The sequence below is a fragment of the Balaenoptera physalus genome, assembly GCF_965194825.1.
Source record: "Balaenoptera physalus genome assembly, chromosome: 5".
Lineage (NCBI taxonomy): Eukaryota > Metazoa > Chordata > Mammalia > Artiodactyla > Balaenopteridae > Balaenoptera > Balaenoptera physalus.
In genome coordinates, this window is record NC_138884.1 from 150,818,696 (window position 1) to 150,840,217 (window position 21,522).

At 52.0% G+C, this 21,522-nt stretch overlaps 1 protein-coding gene and 1 long non-coding RNA gene across 2 annotated transcripts; one reads left to right on the forward strand and one right to left on the reverse strand.

The window, feature by feature from the left end:
- Window positions 1-880: 880 nt before the first annotated feature.
- LOC309661434 lies at window positions 881-4,986 on the reverse strand. Its single transcript, XR_014264044.1, has 2 exons — window positions 4,067-4,986; window positions 881-3,744 (listed from the first exon to the last, which is right to left on the reverse strand). It is a non-coding gene; the product is annotated as an uncharacterized lncRNA (long non-coding RNA).
- A 795-nt stretch (window positions 4,987-5,781) lies between these two features.
- Window positions 5,782-7,544, forward strand: TMEM271 (transmembrane protein 271). The gene has a single exon (XM_082462409.1). It carries the CDS (start codon window positions 5,823-5,825, stop codon window positions 6,945-6,947), a length of 1,125 nt encoding a protein of 374 aa, XP_082318535.1. The 5' UTR covers window positions 5,782-5,822; the 3' UTR covers window positions 6,948-7,544.
- Window positions 7,545-21,522: the final 13,978 nt, after the last annotated feature.

A 21,522-nucleotide genomic window follows, 5' to 3' on the forward strand; every position in this document is an offset into this window, starting at 1 on the left:
ATTTAACAAAATGTGTGCAAGGCCTGTATACTGAAAACTACAAAATATTGACAGAAATTAATGAAGACCTAAATAAATGTAGAGATAAACCTTGTTCAGGGATCAGAAGATTCAACGTTGCTAACGTATCACTTATGCTCAAATTAATCTATAGGTTCAGTATAATTCCAATCAAAATCATCTGGTCAGCATTACTAAGAAGACTGCTGATAACACCGAGGTTTGGTGAGGGGATGGAGTGCTGGGAACTTTCATTCTGCTGAGGGCAGTGCGGAATGGTACAGCCACTCTGGAAAACAATGAGTCAGTTTCTTATAAAGTTAAATGTAAACTTAAGACACAACCTAGCAATTCCACTCCTAAGTACATACCCAAGAAAAATTAAAACATACGTTCACAAAAGACTTGCACGTGAATGTTAACTCATAGTAACGCCACATGGACAAACTATGTCCATCATCTTGTGAATGGATAGTCAAATCTTGGTGGAATTCTACTCAACAATAAAAACAAAGCATTGTCAAGTGAAAGAAGCCAAACATGAAAGACTACATACTTTATGATTGTAGGAGCATTAAAGTTTTTACTAAAACTACAGCAACAGAAATCCAATGAGCAGTTATGTAGGGCCTGGGGCGGAGGAGAGCATGACTGAAAAGGGGAACTTTGGTGGAGGGTTTGGACTAGTCCTGTATTGTGACTGTGGTGGTGACTCATACCAATGTGTACAGTTGTCCAAACTCATTGAATCGAACACTTAAAATCAGTGATTGTTATTGCACATAAATTGTGTCTCAATAAAAACACGCACAAAAATCTGAACATATACATTACTCATGATCCAACAAAATGCAGGCTCAAGTGCATCAGTGCACAAGCATAAGAAAGTTCACAACAGCTTTATTCATAATATCCCCAAACTAGAAACAATCAAATGCTCATCATCAGTAAAATGGATAAATAAATTGTGGCACATTCGCACAATGGCTTAGTACCAGCATTAAAAGGGATAATCTACAGACACAACAACAGGCATTCAGTTGGACGAAAGAAACCAGATGTGCAACAATCATGCTCTATGATTCCATTTGTATAAAGTTCAAAAAACAGGCAAAGCCAAACTGAAATGTTTAGGGGCGCATGCTTAGGTGATCAAAGTACAAATAAACACAAAGAAGTGGTTTCAGTGAAGTCGGCAGAACCTTTGGGGGAGGGCAGGGCGAGCTGCATCTTTGCATCTTCAGTGTGCTGTTTCCTGATGTGGTGGCAAGGACGCAGGTGCTCATATATGTCATTAAACTGTTCCATGCATATTTTATGGATGTTCCTGTGGCTCTATTATATTGTACAAGACAAAAGCTTATAAAACAGTAAAGTGCATGCTGTATCGCCAATAATTCACTGGCTCTGCTTTTGTGAGACTGAGCGCTTTACGTGAACCATCACTTGTGCAGCGTTGGCACAGAGACGCACACACTGCACCTACACGTGAAGATCAATATTGATTGTTCCGGGAAAAAAAGGGGCTTAGAATTAATAATAATAGAAACATTTGAGCATCTAACCAGTTAAAAAGATAAAGGATAAAAATGCTGGAAAGTTAAATGAAAAACAAATTAGAAAAAATAATTAGAATCAGCCAAATTAATTGAAGTAAACACTGTAGGAGATTGGATTTTAGATGCTAATAAATATGTAAGATTAAAATGCAATTTAAAGTTAATAGGGAAAATATTCTTCACTTGACACATGATTACCTCTGTAATCAGAAAAAAACACATGACGGTTTAAAAACATCGTCATCTCTGCTCTCTGTGCCCTGTTTTTAAAATGTGGCAGTGATGCGTCCCACGCGCTGGCGACTCAAGGGTCCCTGTGGATTTGCTTGGCATGTGGTAGGGTCTGTGATTGCAAAACTTACTCCTTCCCACCTGCCCCTCACCACCTAGAGGGGCATTTCTCACGAGGGCGGTGCTTCTTTCCGGAGTGAGCTCCCTGCCTCAGAGTTCACTGTGGGGCCCCCAAGTCACTCCCTGGACCGCAGCTGTGCCAGGGTCCCCGCTGGCCGCTGCCGGGTGGCTGGGAGGGGAGGAGCTTCACAGGTGAGATGGTCAGGGGTTGGGGAAAAGGATTCTGTCAAAAAGCAATGGAATTAACTTTCAAAATGTGCATGGGTTGTTTTAATTTACACCCCTGGTCGTAGGTGTCAGAAACCAGCTCAGGTGCACAGGCGCTCACTGTGAAAGTGGGCGGTTACAGGGTCCCTGTGAGCTTTGTATGGCAGGGACCCCAGACTTCTGCCCCTCCCTCCTGCGGACACAGAGGGGAGACAGACACACTCTCGGCAAGATAGCTGACCATCTGCTGAGTGCCAGGCGGTGGGAGGCCGGGCGGGGGGGAAACCCGAGATGAACACTGTGATGGGGGCAGGACTGTCCACCTGCACGAGACCCCCCACATGCCGCCATTTCCCCAGCCCAGCCTTCTCGAAGCAGTGCTTCTAAAACACAGCACAGCATCCTTTGGCCCTTCTAGGGTCTCCCCATCCTCAGGATGAAGTCCGAACTTGCACAGCTCAAGACACTTTATGACAGGACACCCGCTGGTCGCTCTCTGCCGGCAGAGCTCCACAAGCTCTCCGCAACAGGGAGGTGGGAGCTCTCCCGCCTGCTGGCCTGGCCTGTGTCACCTGGCCCTGTTCTCCTTGGGAGCAAACCTGGACTGACATTAGATGCTGTCACAGGACAGAGCAACCCCAGGTTGGCTGCCATCAACCCATTCATCCATCTGGTCACTCGTCCATTCTGCTCGGCTAGGGCAGGGCCGAGCCCTGATGGGGAGAAGGTGGGGACAAGTCGGACACGGACCCTGCCTGCTCCGAGCTCCCATTCTGGTCGGGAAGACAGACGTTGAGACCACTGGGAGATCCTGCTTGTTATGGGAGACTCTTTGTTAGGAGCTGGAGGGCAGGGAGGTGGGGCGCAGGGAGGTGGGGCGCAGGGAGGTGGGGCGCAGGGAGGTGGGGCGGAGGGAGGTGGGGCGGAGGGAGGTGGGGCGCAGGGAGGTGGGGCGCAGGGAGGTGGGGGGCAGGGTGGTGGGGGGCAGGGGGAGGGCACAGAGTCTGGGTTTGAGTTCTGTCTCCACAGGTCACCCGATTTTGGGTGGGGAGCCTCTGTTAGGATCACAGTGCCAGGTGCCTCAGGGTTTGTCGCAAGGACTGAACAAGAAAGCCCTGGGGAGCACTCTTTACATTGCCGGCAGGACAGAGGGCGCCCAACAAAAGTTAGCTCCGACTAAGGGAGCTGAAGCTAAGCTCTAAGAAATGAAAAGGCTGAGGATGTGGCATGGGGAACATAAAGCAGAAAAAGGCAACAGCACATGCCAAGGCCCTGCTTGTGGAAGAGGCAGGGCTCATTTCAGGAACATAGAGGTGGTCAACGGGAGGGAAGTGTCTAGTGAGAGGGGGCGTTGGCGAGCTCCGGAGGAGAGAGGAGGCCAGATCCCGGAGAAATACTAAACCACAGACCTGCCTCGTTCAGGTCGTTCGATTTGAGAGGCTGCTGCACGACCCCGCCCCCCAGCCCGCCCAGGCCGACTCAGGCCTTCTTTCGAGGCCGGGCGCAGGACCAGGCGAGTCAGCTCCCTTCTCCCCGCAAAGCCTAATCAATCGGGCTGCTGCGGCACCGCATTGGGAATGGAGAAGCGGCTCCATCCTTCACGGAGGTGGCTGCAAACCTCGTCTCCCTGGAAACCGAAATAATCATTGGAAGTCAGCTCATGGCAACTCCGCTTACGCGCGTGGGTGCCACGATTATTATACAAGCTGATTTACACACTGTCCTTTTAAAACCTATACGCCATAAATGTGAAAGAAGGCTCACTACCCCTACTTTTCTGGCAAGTCGTCATGCATGCGGAGCAGGACGGAATCAGGAGGTTCAGCCGATGTTCTAAAATCTGCACCCCCCGCTAAAAATACCGCCAAACCTGCTCCTTCTCCGCGCAGCTACTGACGTTCAAGTCAATCCCACGCAAATGTCCAGAGAGCCGCATGAAGGGCGCTCACATGTATTCACTGGGCAGATGGCTTCCGTGAAACGTGGGCGAGGGACCCCTGCGCGCGGGCTGCCTGGCGAATGCGGGTGAGGCTTTCTCCAGACGCAAGCGGCCTCTGGGGGCTTGTGCCCCTGCTCGCCGGGCACCCTGGACACTCTGTGAAGGAAGGGGCATGACGCTGTGAGTTCTGGGGGACGTCTTCCCAGGCCTGAACTTGCCAAGCGGGCGTCAGGAACGCGGGTGTGTTCTCAAAGCACCCCTGCACCTCCCCCGTCCCCTCCTCCCCCAGCGCGTTCTCTAGCTGCTGCCACTCCCGCCTCCCCTGGATCCAGCGCAAAGTTATTTAACGCTGCAATTAGCCGGCAGGGTGAGTCATCGGCTCCCCGTGCCTCGCTGCAGCAGCGGCAGCGACGGTGTGGAAAGAGCCGAGGGCGCGGGCCCAGCCGCTCGGCCCGGTGGGACCTCAGAGGGCTTTCCAGAGACGCCCCTCCCAGGTCTGGTTCCGGGAGGAGGCTGGGGGCCCAGAGAGGCCTGGGGGAAGGCCATCTCCACGCCCCCAACCATCCCCAAGCCTTCCTCTCACTCATCGAGAGTTCTTCTCGGTCCGCGTCGGTCGGAAGGAGCCGATTTACCCTCCCCCGCGCTGCACCCCCCTCCCCCGCGGTGCTCTCAGGCCGTGAACCGCCTTCTGATGAGTTAACTCACTCGCACCCGCATCTGGGGGAAATTCCTGCATGATCCCTGAGAAGGGCTTTTGCGACTAAAGCGCAACGAGACTCCTCCAAGGTTCTGCCTGAGGCTTCACCTCCAGTTCCGCAGCACTTGCACCCCCTCCCCCGCGCCCTCGAGCCGGTACTACCCGGGCGGCGCCGGAGGGTCGCAGCCCCTGAGCTCCTCCTCCAAACCCTGCCCCCCACCCCGCATCCGGCCTCCCGCCCTCATCTCACCCCTCCCCCGAGCTCCGAGCTCCCCGTCCCTTCCCCCACCCCCACCCCCGCACTCAAACCTCCTTCCCCCCCCCCGGGCTCTTCCTTCTTCCGCTTTCCCCCAGACTCGCCTCTTCCCCCTCCCGGAGTCAGGCTCTCCCCCGTAGCCCCTCAGCGCCAGGGCGCCCCTATTCCTGCCCCCAAGCTAACTTCCCAGGCTTCCTGATTTCTAGCAGGCCGGTGGGCATGGAGTGAGACCCCAGCCCTGTGACCAGGGGAGCGCAAAGGCAGGGTCTCGAGAGGTGGGAGGTGCCGGAGGTGGGGCCTGGGGGCATCAGGGGAGGGAGGCAGGGGTGGGGGGTGGCGTTCCCAGAGAGGCCAGGGGCGCTGATAGGGGGAGGAAGGCGGAGAGACGCGGCGAGCGGGCACCTCTCCTTGGGGAGGCGGCAGAGGGGTGTCCTAGGGGCTACGGGGGTTGGGGGGAAGGGGGAAGGGGGGAGGGCGGCGCCTGGGCCTGGCGCACCGGGCCGCGGGTGGGGTGGGGGGGAGCTGAACGTCCTGGGAGGGGCACCGCGGGCTGGGGAGTGGGCGCGCGCGTCCTGCGGTCCTCCGCGTCGCATCGGTTCCCTGCGCGGGGCCGCGGCGGCGGCGGCGGGAGGCGGAGGATGCGGGCTCCGGCGGCGGCGGCGGCGGCGGCGGCGGCGCGGGCCCGGGAGGACGCGGGAGGATGAGGAGGAGGCCGGCGGTCCGGCCGCGCGGCGCCGGGAGGAGGCGCAGGCGGCGGGGGCGGCGGCGGGCGGCGGCGGGCGCGCGGGGTGCGGGCCGGCTCGGGCGCGGAGGATGAAGTGGAGCGTCCGCGGGGCCTGCGCCGCGCTCTCCTCCTGCCTCCTGCTCGCCTGCGCGCTCAGTGCCGCCGCCGTCGGCCTCAAGTGCTTCTCGCTGGGCTCGGAGCTGCGCGGGGAGCCGTTCCGGCTGGGGGCGGCCGCCGGCGCCTTCTACTCGGGGCTGCTGCTGGCCGCCGGCCTCTCGCTGCTCGGCGCCGCCCTGCTCTGCTGCGGGCCCCGGGACGCCCCCCTCGCGGGGCCGGGGCCGGGGCCGGGCCCGGGGCTCGGGGTCCCCGCGGCCCCAGCGGGGGCTCCGGAGGCTGCGCCGGGCGAGCCGGGGAGCGCAGCCGGGCCCTCGGGGCGGGTGAACAGCCAGAACCTGCTCCTGCTCGGCGTTCTCGTCTTCATGCTCGGGGTCCTCAGCGCCTTCGCGGGCGCCGTGATCGACGGCGACACCGTGTCCCTAGTGGAACGCAAGTACTCCCACTACTGCCTGCCCCCGCGCGCGCCGGCCGCGGCCCCTGGCCCGGCCGCGGGCACTGCGGCCGCGGCCCCCGGCGCGCCGCGCGCCCGCAGCACCCTGGACAGCGCCACGTCCGCCAAGTGCCGCCAGCTGAAGGACTACCAGCGCGGCCTGGTGCTTTCCACCGTCTTCAACTCGCTCGAGTGCCTCCTGGGCCTGCTCAGCCTCCTGCTGGTCAAGAACTACAAGTCCTCGCAGGCCCGGCGCGGCCGGCGCGGCCGGCGGAAGGGAGGCCGGGCCCTGGCGCGGCCCCGCGGCGGCCCGGGGTTCCGTGCGCAGCCGCCAGGCTCCCGGGCGCGGCGGGGCCGACGGGGCCGGCGGGGGCGGAGGCTGCAGCAGCGGCCGAGCGAGGCTTCCATCCTGTCCCCGGAGGAGTCGGACTTCGCCGCCCCGGGGGACTGCGCGGGCTTCGCGGCGCGCCACGCGGTCTCCTACATCAACGTGGGCGTCTTCCACGCGTTTGACGAGGCGGGCGTGGAGGTGTGCTGCGGGGGGCACCCGTCTGTGGAGCTGCCGGGGTACGCGCCCTCGGACCCCGACCTCAACGCCTCCTACCCCTACTGCTGCCGGCCGCCCTGCGACGCGGCGCGCCCCTGGGAGCCGAGCCGGGCCTGCTGAGCCCCCGGGCCGATCCGGATGTACTGCGGCCGCCTCCCTACCCGCCACCGCAGCGAGGGAGGTCGGGGGCTGGCGGGGCGCAGAGCCAGGCCTCTCCGTGGCGACGCATCTTCAGGGGCGGTCTGGCCCAGCGCCTCCGGGGGCCACCCGCCACGAGACTGGCCCTCCAGTATGATTATTTCTGTGTCTGGGAGGTTTCTCTTCTTTTCTGTGTCTGTTCGTATCCGGACTCCATTTTAAAGTTTACAATAAATGTTTTGGGGTTGGCTCGCCCCACCGCACTTCTCTTTGGCAAGTCCGTTCCCTGGGCGCGTTCCCTGGGCGCCCTCCGAGACCCGAGTGAGAGCTCACCCAGCGAGGGTGATTTCGCGGCGGGAAGAACGCTCGCTGAGAGGACAGAAAGACAGAGCAGCTGGTCCTTTAGGAATGGAAGAAGTGAAGAAGCACCCAACAGCAACACTTTGTACACGGATGTGCCTGCTTTTGTTGATACTTTCTTACTGTAAAGCTCTCCATAAACAGTGAAAATGTTTGGTAAATTTATTGCAATTTAAAATTGGTGAGTTCCTTTATTAAATTAATTGCCATGTTATTGGAGATATTCATCACATTGGGGTTAGAGGATGTCGACACAAATCCGTTTTGGGGGGAAATGATTGAATTTGGTCAGACAAATGTTGAGTTTGAACAGTTGTATTATGCTAGTTGGTTGACTAAATCCAACCTCTTTCTGAGACTAAATTTCTGTGTGTATATCAGGTCCCATACATTTCTTTTTCTGGAAACTGGCGATGGGGTTTTTACAGCAAAGCTGAGCTTATTTTGGTTAATACATAAGAACAATCCAATCCTATTCTGGAAAATCACAGTCATAGTTTTTCTGGCAAAGATTATTATCCTGTTGATTAATTCATTAATCTGGTGATTTTGAATATTATAGCATTTCATTTGAAATATACCCCTTAAATAGCCTTAATTGATGTGAAGGTCATACTTTCAAATCATTAGGATATGCATGTGTGTGCATGTTTACACATGCAATATGAAATGCGTTCCAGATGATGGTGAAGTGTGTTTCCACCCAGTCTTGTGGGCTGACTGGGAGCCAGGCAGGCTCTGAATCTTGGGAAAAGGTGATCCAACTCCCATGTGCTGGAATTGTGGTGCCAGGCAGGTGTGCTGCTAATTCTGAACGTGCTCTAAGCAGAGCCCCACCTTGACCCAAATGGTGTGTGCCTCCTGCAAAAGGAGTTGAGGATACACTCTGTGCTCTGCTAGGGTAAGCACAGCACAAGACACCTGAGGTGACAAAAGCTAAGGAAATAATGTGTACTCTCTCGATCTAGAGGGTATAGGGGTCCACTTCTAACTGTGAATAGGTAGCCAGATGTAGCGTTGGAGATGTAGTTTCCGGGTGCAGGCTCTGGGTGAGACCTCTCCTTAGCTCCCGGGCACTGCCTGCAGCTCGAGTTCCCATGTACCCAGGTGACCGAGGCCCACATCCAGCCGGGACCTGGCCAGACTGCCCAGCTGCAACGGAAACTGCTACAGAGAGGAGGCCCTCTTTCCACTCAGAGAAGTGCAGACCTGTCACCGTTCAGTGGAGGAGGCAAAGCAGTCGTGCTGATGCTTGGACAATTACTTTGAAACCTGGGGATTCTGATCGGAGAGGCCACGGGCAGTGTCTTCTCCTCGTTATGCTGATGCCACCCGAGGAAGAAGAATCATCCAGAGCCAACCTACTAGGTCCTCATCCACAGACCTCTTCAGATAATGGTCCATATTGGGCCTCTGGCTTCAGCCAGGCTGAGGGCCCGGCCCAACTAGTCCCACTCCGGTCCTTATGGCCTGGCGCCCCCTGCCCCCACACCCCCAGCCCACTGGCCATCAATGTAAGTAGAAAAAGTGATAAGTGGCAGCACAAGTGACTTTTAAAATACTTTTCCCCATCTACCTAAGCCAAATCAATACGGCACTGCCAGGCATCTCCTGCCTGCTGAGCAGGGCTGCTCCTCACTCCTGGGGCAGAGACCTCACCGGCAGCTGCAAGGCTTGCCTTCCAGAACTAACGAGGAGGCAGCCTGGCCAGTGTGTGCCCAGTGGCTGGGCACGCGGTGGGCTCTTGCGGAAGGCAGCTGGGCGGGGACCCCCGGCACGGAGCAAATGCGTGAGCAGCACAGACGTCAGCTGTCAGACCCTCCCGTATCCTTCCTGTTTTCTGAGGTTCTGTCTTACACGGTTTGTGCAGCTGAAAATGTTAGATGCCTTATGAATCTTTCAAATTTGCAAGCAAAATCAAGTGTCAAACTTTCTTTGGGGTAGAGCAGGAGGGCAGAACGGGGCGGGGCAGCAGAGAGCATCTGGGGGTGTGGACAGGGGCTTCTGCCCCGTCAAATGTACGTTTGACCAAGAAGCCAGATGGGATTTTTAAAGATGTGTTACTAACTCCATGAATATGGTTAAGTCCACGTTATAGAGGCTGATATAATGATGTGGGATGCCAGGGTTTTAATTTTTAAAGTTTACTAGAGGAAATAAAATCTCAAATATCCCTACACTCAAATCGTTCCAAAGACCAGTACTCGGGGAAGCGAGTGGAGAATCGTGAAGCTGCCCAGCTTCCTTCTAATTGGGACGAACTTCCTGTGATGGCTCCAGAGTCCTGGCAGTTTATCCACCGCGCAAGCCCTTCTCATTCACGCTTGTTCTCCTTTTTGAAAGTTTAAGTTAGTTGTTTAGAATTGATTCTTTATGCTCCTTGGAAAATAATACCAGTTCTTGGAGCTTTCTTAAAATATGGGTCTTATTCTATTTCTCAGAATAATGATAAACTCTTGGCCTGGTGGAGGCCAGACCAAGAGTTTATTATCATCATGAAATACCAAAATTAAACACATTTTAGTGTTTTTACATCACTTAATGCTGAGTTTGTAAGTTACTATTTTAAACATAAAGGTTGTTTATATTTAAAAGAATAATTTAATTAACACCACACATGACACAGTCACCAAACAAGCCGTGTTTTCTTAAGACTGATGAACCAGTGATCCCAGAGTGCCTGGGTTTACATGCTTCCTCAGGCAGAGGAGGTGCTCTTGGCAACACAAATCGCAACCACAAAACTGAATTTTCTACTGATATTCAATTAAACAATCATTTAATTTAAAAAATCAGGCAGATGGTGTTTGTGGTGAAGATGAAACTGCTGGTGAGCAATGTTTTTACTCTTGGCTGGTGTCATGACGCCGAGCAGGTGGGAACCTCCAACGTGTACAGAGGCACACACATATGTATGTACGCACACTTATGAATGCACACACAGGCACACAGTTGTGTGCGATGCATGCATGCACATATGAGCGTGCACACACATCACATGAGTGCACACACACATAGGAAAGCCCACAAACACAAATGCACACGTGTGCACATGTACACATGCATGCATGTGTTCATACTGCCACACATACACTTGTTTGCAAGCACATGCACCAGTGTATGAACACACACACACACACACACACACACACAGCCTCCCTGGCGATGTCTGAGGGCCAGGCCAGTGGCCCTGCCTGGGGCACCCAGGACGCCAGGTGGAACGTGTCGGGTGGAGTGGCCTGGCCGTGGGCTGGTGCTTCCCTTGACAAGGCATCATAGGAGCGCAACTTGGAGGGCACCTGTGGGTGCTGAGCGGCACCACATAGACCTGCACACTCTGTCGCATCCAGGTGTGGCGAGCTGGTGGGACGGCGCCTCACCCAGAAGCCAGCACAGCACAGCCAGCCACAGCAGGGCTGCACCGGGGTCAAGGGGGCTGGGCACAGGCTGAGTTCCCAGGCTCCCAGGCGGCAGTGTTGGGGAGACACTGCTGGGCTTGGTGGGCACTGACCTCTGGGTGACCTCCGGGCCGGGGGAGGGCTGCACGCAAGTCCTCAGTGTTGTTATTGCCCCAAAGCACTGTTTTCTCACCAAGATGTGAATGAAAATTAATAAATGAGAGACTCGAAGAAAAATGAATTCTGGCATATAAATAAGAATAAACTCTTTATATACCTGTGTACCTATTTTTGTAGGAGACAGAGGCAGCAGCCTAATGTCCATTGGTTTATTTTCTAGATGATCCAATCTCTTTGCTTAATTTGCTACTTTTCAGCCTAATGTTTTTCAGGAAAAACCCCCACCAAAATGGAAAAAGAAAATGTAACTTTGGAAAACAGTGCCCATACATCATTATGTCCCCAGTTTGAATTCTAAGGACTTACTGGGGAGGTGGGAGAAAGCCTGGTGGTTCCTGTCGCTGTTTATAATGGTTTTCTTAAAATCTCCATGTTTGTTTCATGTAGAGAAGCCACGATCTCTACTTTACCTTTTTATCTACTATTCATCCTCAACAGAATGTCAATAGAAGTCCTGTTACTTTAGGACCAGTGAGATCTGTGTCAAAGCACAGCACATTCCACAGAATGATCATTTCCTCCCTGTCTCTGCGGCGCTTGTCCTGATCGAGCAAACTGTGTGTGTGGTCACGACCACGTGGGCTCTACCGAGGGCAGGAGCTCCCAGCAGACGGGGGTGGGGGTGGGGGTGGGGGATGGGGACGGCTCTGGCACCCGGAGGGCTGCCTTTCTCCCTGACCCCAGGCTGGCTTTGGCCGCACACCTGCCATGTCCGTCCACTATTCCTACACCGCCAGCCTGAGCCCTTTCTTCAGCTCCACTCCTGATACAACTTTCTCCTAAAACGTGTGTCAGATTGTGCTGTCCTACCCAGAAACTTTCAAGAACTGCCTTTTCTGAAGAAAAGTAAACCCTCATGGACCTGGCCCAGCCTGACCCTTCACCCTTCTCCGGGGGCCACGGGGGGCCCCTGTCTGGTGGGGCCGAAGTAGGCGTGGTGACCGAGGCCGGTGTGCTTCCTTGGGGAAGCGAACGGAGCGGTGGTGCTGAGTCCGGGGGGAGAGGAAGGGGCGCGAGGACGCAGGCCTGGACCTTCGCGGGCTCTGTGCTGCCTCGGGCGCCTGGACGTTTTAGGAGCTTATCTTAGTTTCCTGGGGCTGCTGCCACAAGGCATCACAAACTACGTGGGTTAAAACAGCAAGTATTTATTTTCTCACAGTCTGGAGGCCAGAAGTCTGAGGTCAGGGGGTCGGCAGGGTTGGCTCCTTCTGGAAGCTCTGAGGAAGGATCCGTTCCGTGCCTCCCTCCAGGCTCCTGGGGGCGGCAGTCCTAGGCGTGCCCGGGCCTGTGGACTCACCGCTATCTCTGCCCGCCTTTCGTGGCCTCCACCTCTGTGCGTCCTTCTCTGCCTCTTAAAAGGACACCATTGGCTTTAGGCCCCTCTCTAGTCCAGAGTGATCTGCAAAGACCCTATTTCCAGATAAGGCCATGTTCTGGGTGAACAAGAATTTGGGGGGGACAGTGCTGAACTATATTGAACCCAGTACAGAACTCAGTCGAGGCTGAGTGGTTTGCTCCTTCCTTCCTGCCTGGGGCCAGCTCTGAGGACCCCTGGGGACAGGCGCCCCGTCCCTGAACCGGGGCACAGGCATGAAGCTGGTGGAGCCCTCGTCAGCTGTCAGATGAACATTCTAAGAGACGCTGAAAGAGTAAAATTAATCCCCCGAGGCGAAAAACTTTCTGAAAATAAGTTCCATTTGGTGTATTTGCAAACATTTTCAGATAAGAGCCCCGGAGACTGCGATATTTTGTGAATCCAGCCTGTAACGTATCACCCTCCTCTTCTTGGCAGGTTGGGGGGTGGGTGGCCCTGGTGTCAGAGGCTCTCCTCCCGCTGGGAGACTCCGCTCGGGTTCAGGTGAAAGGCCACGGACTGTGTGCTCCCGGCCCCAGGCTGCTCCGAAAGGGGGCTTTTCCCGTCTCCAGGCCTCTGCGCCTGGGGCAGCGCGGACCCTGCTGCGGCCTCGGTCTTGCTCATCTTAAGGGCTTTCTGCCCACCTGCTCTTTCACCTCCCAGCCTTGGTTCGCACAGTCCCCTCAGCGCCTCTGCCCATTCCTGGACCCTTGTCCCCGCCCCGTGTCGTGGCCCCGCTGGGACGTCGCCTTTGCTGGGAGCGCCCCTCAGGTGCACCTGCAGGACCACCTGCGCCGCCGGCCCTTGAGGCAGTGCCCCCTGCCCCTGCCCAGTGGAGCCGCCCACAGCTGTGAGCTCTGCCACCCTCCCGCCTCCCTCACCTCTTGCCATCCCCATCCCTTCCTGGAGGCTGGGAAAAGCTCCAGGGGCTGCCGGAGACCATGCCCTCACCTGCCCGTGCAACTAGCCTTGACGGAGCCTGCATGCCAGCCCCCGGGGTCCCACACCTGCCGCCATCTCTGTCAGCACAGGCATCACCTGATCAAGGGCTAACTTGTCTTGAGGGCTCACCATGGGCCAGGCCCCATGTGGCAAGCACTTTGCAGACACTGCCTCCCCTAATCCTGGAAATGGCACTTTACCGGTGGGCAAACCAAAGCTTAGAGAACGTGCTGTGTGCCCGGGATGGAGCTGGTGTGAGAGCAGCAGTCTGAACCCAGCATTGCCTGGTGCCTGGGCCCCCTGCCTGTTGTAGCCACAGGCAGGACCAAGGTTCTGTTCCCAAGTGGCATTTGTGGGAGTTTTGTGAGCCCAGGTGTGGGGTGGGCAGTGTAACCATCTCCAGCTCCCTCCATACCTCTGTGCCTTCAGCCAACGGCCTGCTCACTGCCCCCTTCAGGGTCCCTCAGGACCCTAAACTAAGCCTTTCGCCAAAACTCAGCATCTCCCTCTTCTTGGTTGAGGGGCTCCGTCCCTACGCCCGTCACCAAGCCCCTCAACGCAGCCTCCGCTAATTCATCTCAGTGTTCATTCAGCAGCTACCCGCTGGGCCAGATGCCGATTCCAGAGGGTGCTGCACGCTCCCTCCCTGCCCCCGGCCCTGATGCAAGTGCATGTGCTCACTCTTGGGAGACTGGAGGGGAAAGAGACTCATATTCTTTTTTTTCCATACGAAGTGCACAGATCTGGTTGTATTTTACACTTAAGGCACATCTCAATTTGGACCGGCCACGTTTCAAAGACTCAGTAGCTGCCGTGGCGCGTGGCTGCTTAGCACCCTAACAGCGGACAGCCTCCTCCCCACACGCTTCCTTTATTTTCATCAGTAAAGATGTTAAATGTGATGCACCGCATATAATATAATACACGCGCATCCACCGTCTAGATTCAGTTTACATGGCATCAAAAATAAAACAGAAAACTCTCAACAGTCTAAAATGTCATTCCCCATACTTGGTCCCCATTTCTCTTCTAATTTTAAATATGTAAAGTGGTACATGGACAGCCAGGGTGTCCCCGTCGTCCTCTGGGTCACCACTCACCTCTCGTTGGTTGTGGGTCATGCCTGGGGTGTTTTCATGCTTCCACAACAAAAGTGTGTGTCTGTGCACATGATATAGTGTTGCTTTGAAATTTTTTTTTAATTGAACTATAGTTGATTTACAATGTTGTGTTAATTTCTGCTGTACAGCAAAGTGATTCAGTTATACATATATATGCATTCTTTTTGATATTCTTTTCCATTATGGTTTATCACAGGATATTGAATATAGTTCCCTGTGCTATACAGTGGGACATTGCTGTTTACCCATCCTGTATATACTAGTTTGCATCTGCTAATCCCAAACTCCCACTCCATCCCTCCCCCTTGGCAACCACAAGTCCGTTCTCTATGTCAGTGAGTATGTTTCTGTTTTGTAAATAAGTTCATTTGTGTCATATTTTAGATTCCACATATAAGTGATATCATATGGCATTTCTCTTTCTCTTTCTGACTTACTTCACTTAGTATGAGAATCTCTAGGTCCAACCATGTTGCTGCAAATGGCATTATTTCATTCTATTTTATGGCTGAGTAGTATTCCATTGTATATATGTACCACATCTTCTTTATCCATTTCTCTGACGATGGACGTTTAGGTTGCTTCCATGTCTTGGCTACTGTAGATAGTGCTGCAGTGAACATTGGGGTGCACGTTTTTAAACTTTACATAATGGTGTCATACTGAGAATAGTTCCTGGACCCAATTCCAATGACTGTGTGTGGAGGCTTCTTCACACCAAGCCGTTCTTGATGCCAGCGTGGAATCTGAGAATTCCACTCAATTCTGACACTATCAACCCAGAGATAGAATCTGATTTTGCCCTCCACTTCAGACACCAAACACAAGTCCAGGTTGTACCTCTGACAGATTGACTATAAATCAGAGGTTCCCATGAGTCCCTCCTCTGGGTCGTTCCATTAATTTGCTAGAATGGCTCAGAGAACTCAGGAAAACCTTATGTTTACTCAGTAGTTTAGTGATTTATTATTAAAGGATATTAAAGGATATGAATCAACAACCAGATGAAGAGACACACAGGGCCAGGTCCTGAACAAAGGTGCTTCTGTCCTCGTGGAGCTGGGGGCCCAGCACGGTGGCACCAGGAATCTTCCTGGTTCCCTGACATGGAAACTCTCCAAAAAGGGTCAAAAAGAACTCCTTTTTTTTTGGTTTTTATGGAGGCTTCATTAAACATAGTCATGATTGACTAAGTCATTGGCCAATAGTGATTGACTCAACCTCAGCCCCTCCCCGCCCCTCCCCAGAAATCAGGGGGTGGGACTGAAAGTTCCAGCCCCCTAATCACCTGGCTGGTTCTCCTGGCAACCAGCCCCCACCCTGGGCTGGGATACAAAAGTCACCTCATTAACGTAAACCCAATTGTGATAGACAGGGCTTGTTACGGATAACAGGACAACCACTTCACCTTCATGGCCGTGAAACACTTTCAGAAACTGAAGACAAGAGGCCAAATGTTATAACAAAGGATACTCCCGTTGCTCTCATCGATATGAAAATTCCAAGGGTTTTGGGAACTGGGAGCCAGGAACTGTGGGTGAAGAGCAAATACATCTGAGAAACACATTTCCGTCACGTGCATATTTTGTAAATGATAATATCACAGGACATGTAGTGTGTTAACCTCAACATCATGTCTTTGAGATTTGTCTGTGGTCTCACTGGAACTTGCTCCCGTATTCTAACTGCTGTGCTGCGTCGGATCGTGCAGCCAACCCTCAGCTCCTTTGCCATTTCCCCACTGAGTCGCTCCTAGGGGATTTCCTTTCTCCCCTTGCAATCCGTGCTGCACAAAACCCCTCACCTGTCTCATTCCCAGGGAAGGCTTCTCGAAGCTTCACACTCAGGTGTGTTCCTGGGGCCTGTGCCTTTCTGCTCTCCCAGGAGCTGCACCATGGGGGCTCTGGGCAGGCGTGTGTAGGGCCTGCCCCCACTGCAGCTCAGGGCCGTCTCCTGAACCTCCCTCAGAGACCCTCGCGTTTCCTCTTGTTAGTTGCTGTGAAATGGTATCTCACAGTTTTCACCTGCATTTCCACAGTTACTAGTGAGGTATTGACTGCTCTGTAACTCCTATGTTCTTATTCTCTAGCATGAAAAAAAAATTGCTTGTCTTTTTACTGATTGATTTCTAGACATATACCCTGGGTACTGCTCCTTATCCCAGAGCTGAGTTGCCTTTTCGTTTGGGGTGTCATTTGTCAAAAAGTAAATCACATTTATTAATCCTTTCCTATATGGCTTGTGATAAATAAAGAAAATGCAGATTAAGTCATCAGCCACTGCAGTGCTGACCGACGTGCACCCTGAGAGGAACTTAGGAAGAAAACAGGATGAGTGATCTGCGCTTTGGACAAGCGGTCTCCTTAGATCATTAGATGCATATGTCAGGAAGAATTTTAATGAAGCCAGGCTCTTGCATCTTCCCCTACATAGAAAAGCACTAAAACCTTTAACCTGAGATGTCTGTTCTTTGTGAACAGCAGTAGTCTTTTACCAAGATGTAAGCTTGACTGCACGTATTCCCAGGCCAACGATTATATATAAGCTAGGCTTCTCGCCTGACCTCTTCAGAGCAGTTTCTCAGAGCTACCGAGTGGCTGTCTCCCAGGCCATTGTCCTCAGTACGGTCCCTGAATAAAACTTAAGCTCACAACACATATGTTGTGCAGTTTTCTGTAAGTCGACGCTTGTCTTCCTGTTTCTTGCTTAAGAAATTCTCCCTATCCTGGTGGTTTTTTGTTTTGTTTTGTTTTGTTTTCGGCCCCGCAGACTCTTCGTTGCAGGGCTCGGGCTTCTCTCTAGTTGTAGTGCGCGGGCTAAGTAGTTGCGGTGCGTGGGCGTAGTTGCGGTGCGCTGTCTCAGTTGCCCTGCGGCATGTGGGATCTCAGCTCCCTGATCAGGGATCAACCCGTGTCCCCTGCATTGGAAGGCGGATTCTTAACCACTGGACCACCAGGGAAGTCCCTATCTTGATGTTTTAAAGATATTTTTCCTTTTCTTGTAAAAGTTTTACAGTTTTGCTTTTATATTTACGTTGTTGGGGCCCAGGGTAGGCTGCCCCAAAATGTGCCTCAATGGCATTTGGATTATTTTGAATTAAAGTTACTTAAGAAATGGCCAGTGCAAAAGGGACACTCTGGACCTCCTCTCTGTGCCCTGAAAGCAGGAAATAAGTCTCCCATGTGAAGGTGCCCTCCCTGTATCTGGACGCAGAAGGACACCCTTATCTCCAGGGACAGGGAATTAGGGCTGAGAAGCCTGTCTAAACAAACCTTGTTACTTTTAAAATTTATTCCCCAAGCCCAGACTCTGCTTAGATTTTTTCACTAATTGAGCACTAAAGCCTAAGTTTCTTTGTCCTCTCTCAATTCCTCACAAATTTATAGTTTCTTTGTCTAAAAAGGATAAAAGCTGCCTGCTTTGGCCACTTCTTAGGTACTATTTCTGTGAGACCTCTGTGCACATGTATTAAATTTTGTTTCTTTTTCTCCTGTTAATCTGTCTTGAGTCAGTTTTATTACTAGTCCAGCCACAAGAACTCACGTGGGATAGAGAGAGAAATTTCCTCCTTTCCAATAAGGCCTTTAATCCATCTGGGAAGTTATCTTTGTTTATAATGTAAGGTAGAGATCTCACTTTATCCTTTATTATTAGATATAAGTGTACGTGTTAACCACCATTTTAGAATCTGAGATGAGACCTGATTAAAATAAAAAGGTGTTTATTTGGGGTTTGTTAGGACTGTAGCCCAGGAGGCACAGATCCAGGATCACTTGAATTGTGTTCTGTGGGACTATGAAACAGGGGATGCGTATGAAGGCAAAATCAGCAAGGTTACAGTTAGTTAAATGAGTTTTTTATCAAGAATTATAACTGGAGCCGGCAAGAAGTAAGGATGCTAGTTAAGCAAGGATTGGTTGGAGTCCGAAATGTTTGCATAGTTAGAAGGGGAGACCTTGAGATCATAAGGTTACAGCTGGCAGTGGCTAGCAGATACTGTCTTGAGAACGGCTGGTGGTGTCCTTGAGTTTAATATGGTTCAGAAAATTCAGGTTCTCAGTGGTGCAGGTAGTGTCTGAGACCAGGTCCTCAGTGGTTGCCTGACTCCATTGTTGTATGCCTTGAGGCAGGAGATAGATGGGCCCTTGGCTGAGCGACTGGAGTTTGTCCCCTGTGGACAGATACTGCCCGACGCAGAGGAGGGGGAGCTGAGCGCTGCCCAGATAAGAGACCGCATAGTTCTCATTCTCGAGGTCAAAGAGGCCTTCCCGACGATACATGCACAGAAAGGCTCCTTGGAGGTCAAAAAGGGAGTGATGTCAACCTACCCATAGGCCTCTTCACTAGAATCCACCTTGGCTAAGAGATGCACGCACATACACGGGAGGTTCCTGAGATAAAGCAAATACGGACTCAAAAGGAGACAAAGCGAGATGATTGGCCAGAGGAAACCTGGAAGAAATGCCCCATGAAAGTGATTCAAACTACCACGAAGCCCACTCTCTCTCTGAGCCTACCCCTGTGTGCCTATTCACATGTACTCTTTTTCCTCCTAATACACACTTCACTTATTTCACTACTTTCTGTTTCTTTGTGGAAATTCATTTTCTGCAAAGCCACACGGGCCAGGGCCTTGTTACTGGCCACTGGTCTAGTGGCTAGGATTCAGCCTTCTCGCTGTCGCAGCCTGACTTCAGTCTCTGGCCAGGAATCGAAATCCTGCTTCAAGCCGCTGCAGGCCAAGGCCACCCAAGATCACGCCTGAGCTATTGTTGCCGAAAACTTGGCCTCTGTGCACTGGTGCCGAATCAAATCTCAGAGACAGAGTTTTGGGTGAAGTAGAAAAGAAGAGCTTTATTGCTTTGCCAGGCAAAGGGTGCCACAGTGAGCTCATGCCCCTCACAAACTGTGTGGCCCCACCCGGGAGGGTTTGGTGAGGAGTTTTATAGCAGTGGTTCAAAGGCAGGTTGCTGGTAAGGATCAGGGTGTGTGCAGGGCCTGCACTCCTTTAATCTGGCCTCAGGTGGTCTCCTGATGAGCTTCTCTGGTTCCTTTAATCTGGCCTCAGGTGGTCTTCTCTGGAATGAAGAATGCTGACATCTTCCATTTGTTGGGGGTTTTAGTTCTGTAAGAAGCTCAAAGACATTGGTTTTATAAAAAAATTATTATTTATTTTATTTTTGGCTGTGTTGGGTCTTTGTTGCTGCACACGGACTTTCCGAGGTTGCAGCAAGCGGGGGCTACTCTTTGTTGCGGTGCACGGGCTTCTAATTGTGGTGGCTTCTTGTGTTGCAGAGCATGTGCTCTAGGCGCTTGGGCTTTAGTAGTTGTGGCACGCGGGCTCAGTCGTTGTGGCGCACAGGCTTGCTGCTCTGTGGCATGTGGGATCTTCCCAGACCAGGGCTTGAACTCATGTCCCCTGCATTGGCAGGCGGATTCTTAACCACTGTGCAACCAGGGTAGCCTAAAGATATTGTTCTGTGTATCCCTTGAGGCGGAATCAGGACCCTCCCCCAAGGTGGTGCTATTGTTTCTTGGCTGCTCCTCCCTTGTCTCTGCATCCCCTCCCTTCCCTGATTAGCAACTGTTTGGACTTGCCATTTAGGACTCAGGGAAGGCCCTGGAGGCTGGAGTCTGTTCCCTATAAACAAGAAACAGGGGACACAGAAAGGCTTCTGTGTCCAGGAGCCCCACAGGGTCCTCTTCAGTTTCACTATGATTACTCTATTATAATTTTGATTTGTCATCAAATGTGTGTGTGTATCTATCTGTCATCTATCCAGGTATCTCCTTTATCATTTTATCTTTATTGTAGGGATAGCTAATTTTTCTCACACATTTTCTTTTTTATTTCAGTGCCTTTATTAAATCTATTATTTTTAAGCTGTTTGTAACATCCTCTCTCACGTAGGGGAACAAAATTTGCCACCCCAAAATGTGTCTCACAGCATATTATTTTAAGCTGGTTATTTTCTAAGAAACAGCAAGACTTGGGGAAAACTCTGAAAACCAGGCAGGAATTTCCTCCCCTTTTGTAAGAAACATTTACATTTGTAAGGGAAATCTCCATTTGTGAGGGCGCCTTCACCTCTATACCAGGAAGAGGAGGGTGACCAAATCTCTAGAAACTCTTAACAGTGGAGAAGGCACTGACTTAAATCGGCATCACAATCTTACCCTTGTTTACTGTGCTTTTCCTGTAACCACCCGTAATTGATTCATCCCACCCTGAACATTCTCTCTCTTTTTTTTTTAAAGGAAATAGTTTTTTTTTGTTTGTTTGTAATTTTATTTATTTATTTTTGGCTGTGTTGGGTCTTCGTTTCTGTGTGAAGGCTTTCTCTAGTTGTGGCAAGCGGGGCCCACTCTTCATCGTGGTGCGCGGGCCTCTCACCCTCGCGGCCTCTCTTGTTGTGGAGCACAGGCTCCAGACGCGCAGGCTCAGTATTTGTGGCTCACGGGCCTAGTTGCTCTGCGGCATGTGGGGTCTTCCCAGACCAGGGCTTGAACCCGTGTCCCTTGCATTGGCAGGCGGATTCTCAACCACTGCGCCACCAGGGAAGCCCTGAATATTCTCTTTTGTCTTTAGCTGAGGATGGTATTAAAGGTGAGGGCTTTGGCCATTTTGGTCAGTTTTCCTGGGTCTCTCCCATGTATACGTGTTAGTAAACTTTTGTGGAATAAAATTCATATTTTATGGCAAGACAAGAAAAATTTAAACATAAAATTTTTCTCTGCCCTTTGGCCTCCTATCTCCCCTCACCGTACATTGTGTATCTGCATTATGCATCAAGCAAACCTCCCCATTGGCAGGAACACCTGCTCAGCCATAAAGAGCAACATTCTCCCAGTGTCAACAAGATAACTCCTTAAAGATAACATTCCGTCTTGATCTTCTAAGGGGTCACATGACCCACCACGATGACGCTTAGATCTGGATTATGTAAACTGTCAATAATACATCTTTTGATGTACAGCCCTCTGTCTCAAAAAACGTATATAACTGTGCCTTGACTTCTAACAGGCAGAACAGTTCTCAGAGTTTTCTGAGATGCTCTTCATGGGTTATAATCCTCAAATTTGGAGCAAATAAAATTTTCCATTTCTTCCTTAGATTGACTAATTAACTTTTCATTGACAGTTTAATTTTCTCCTGTTAATTTGTCTCATGTCAATTTAATTGTTAGACCAGCGGGAAGAAC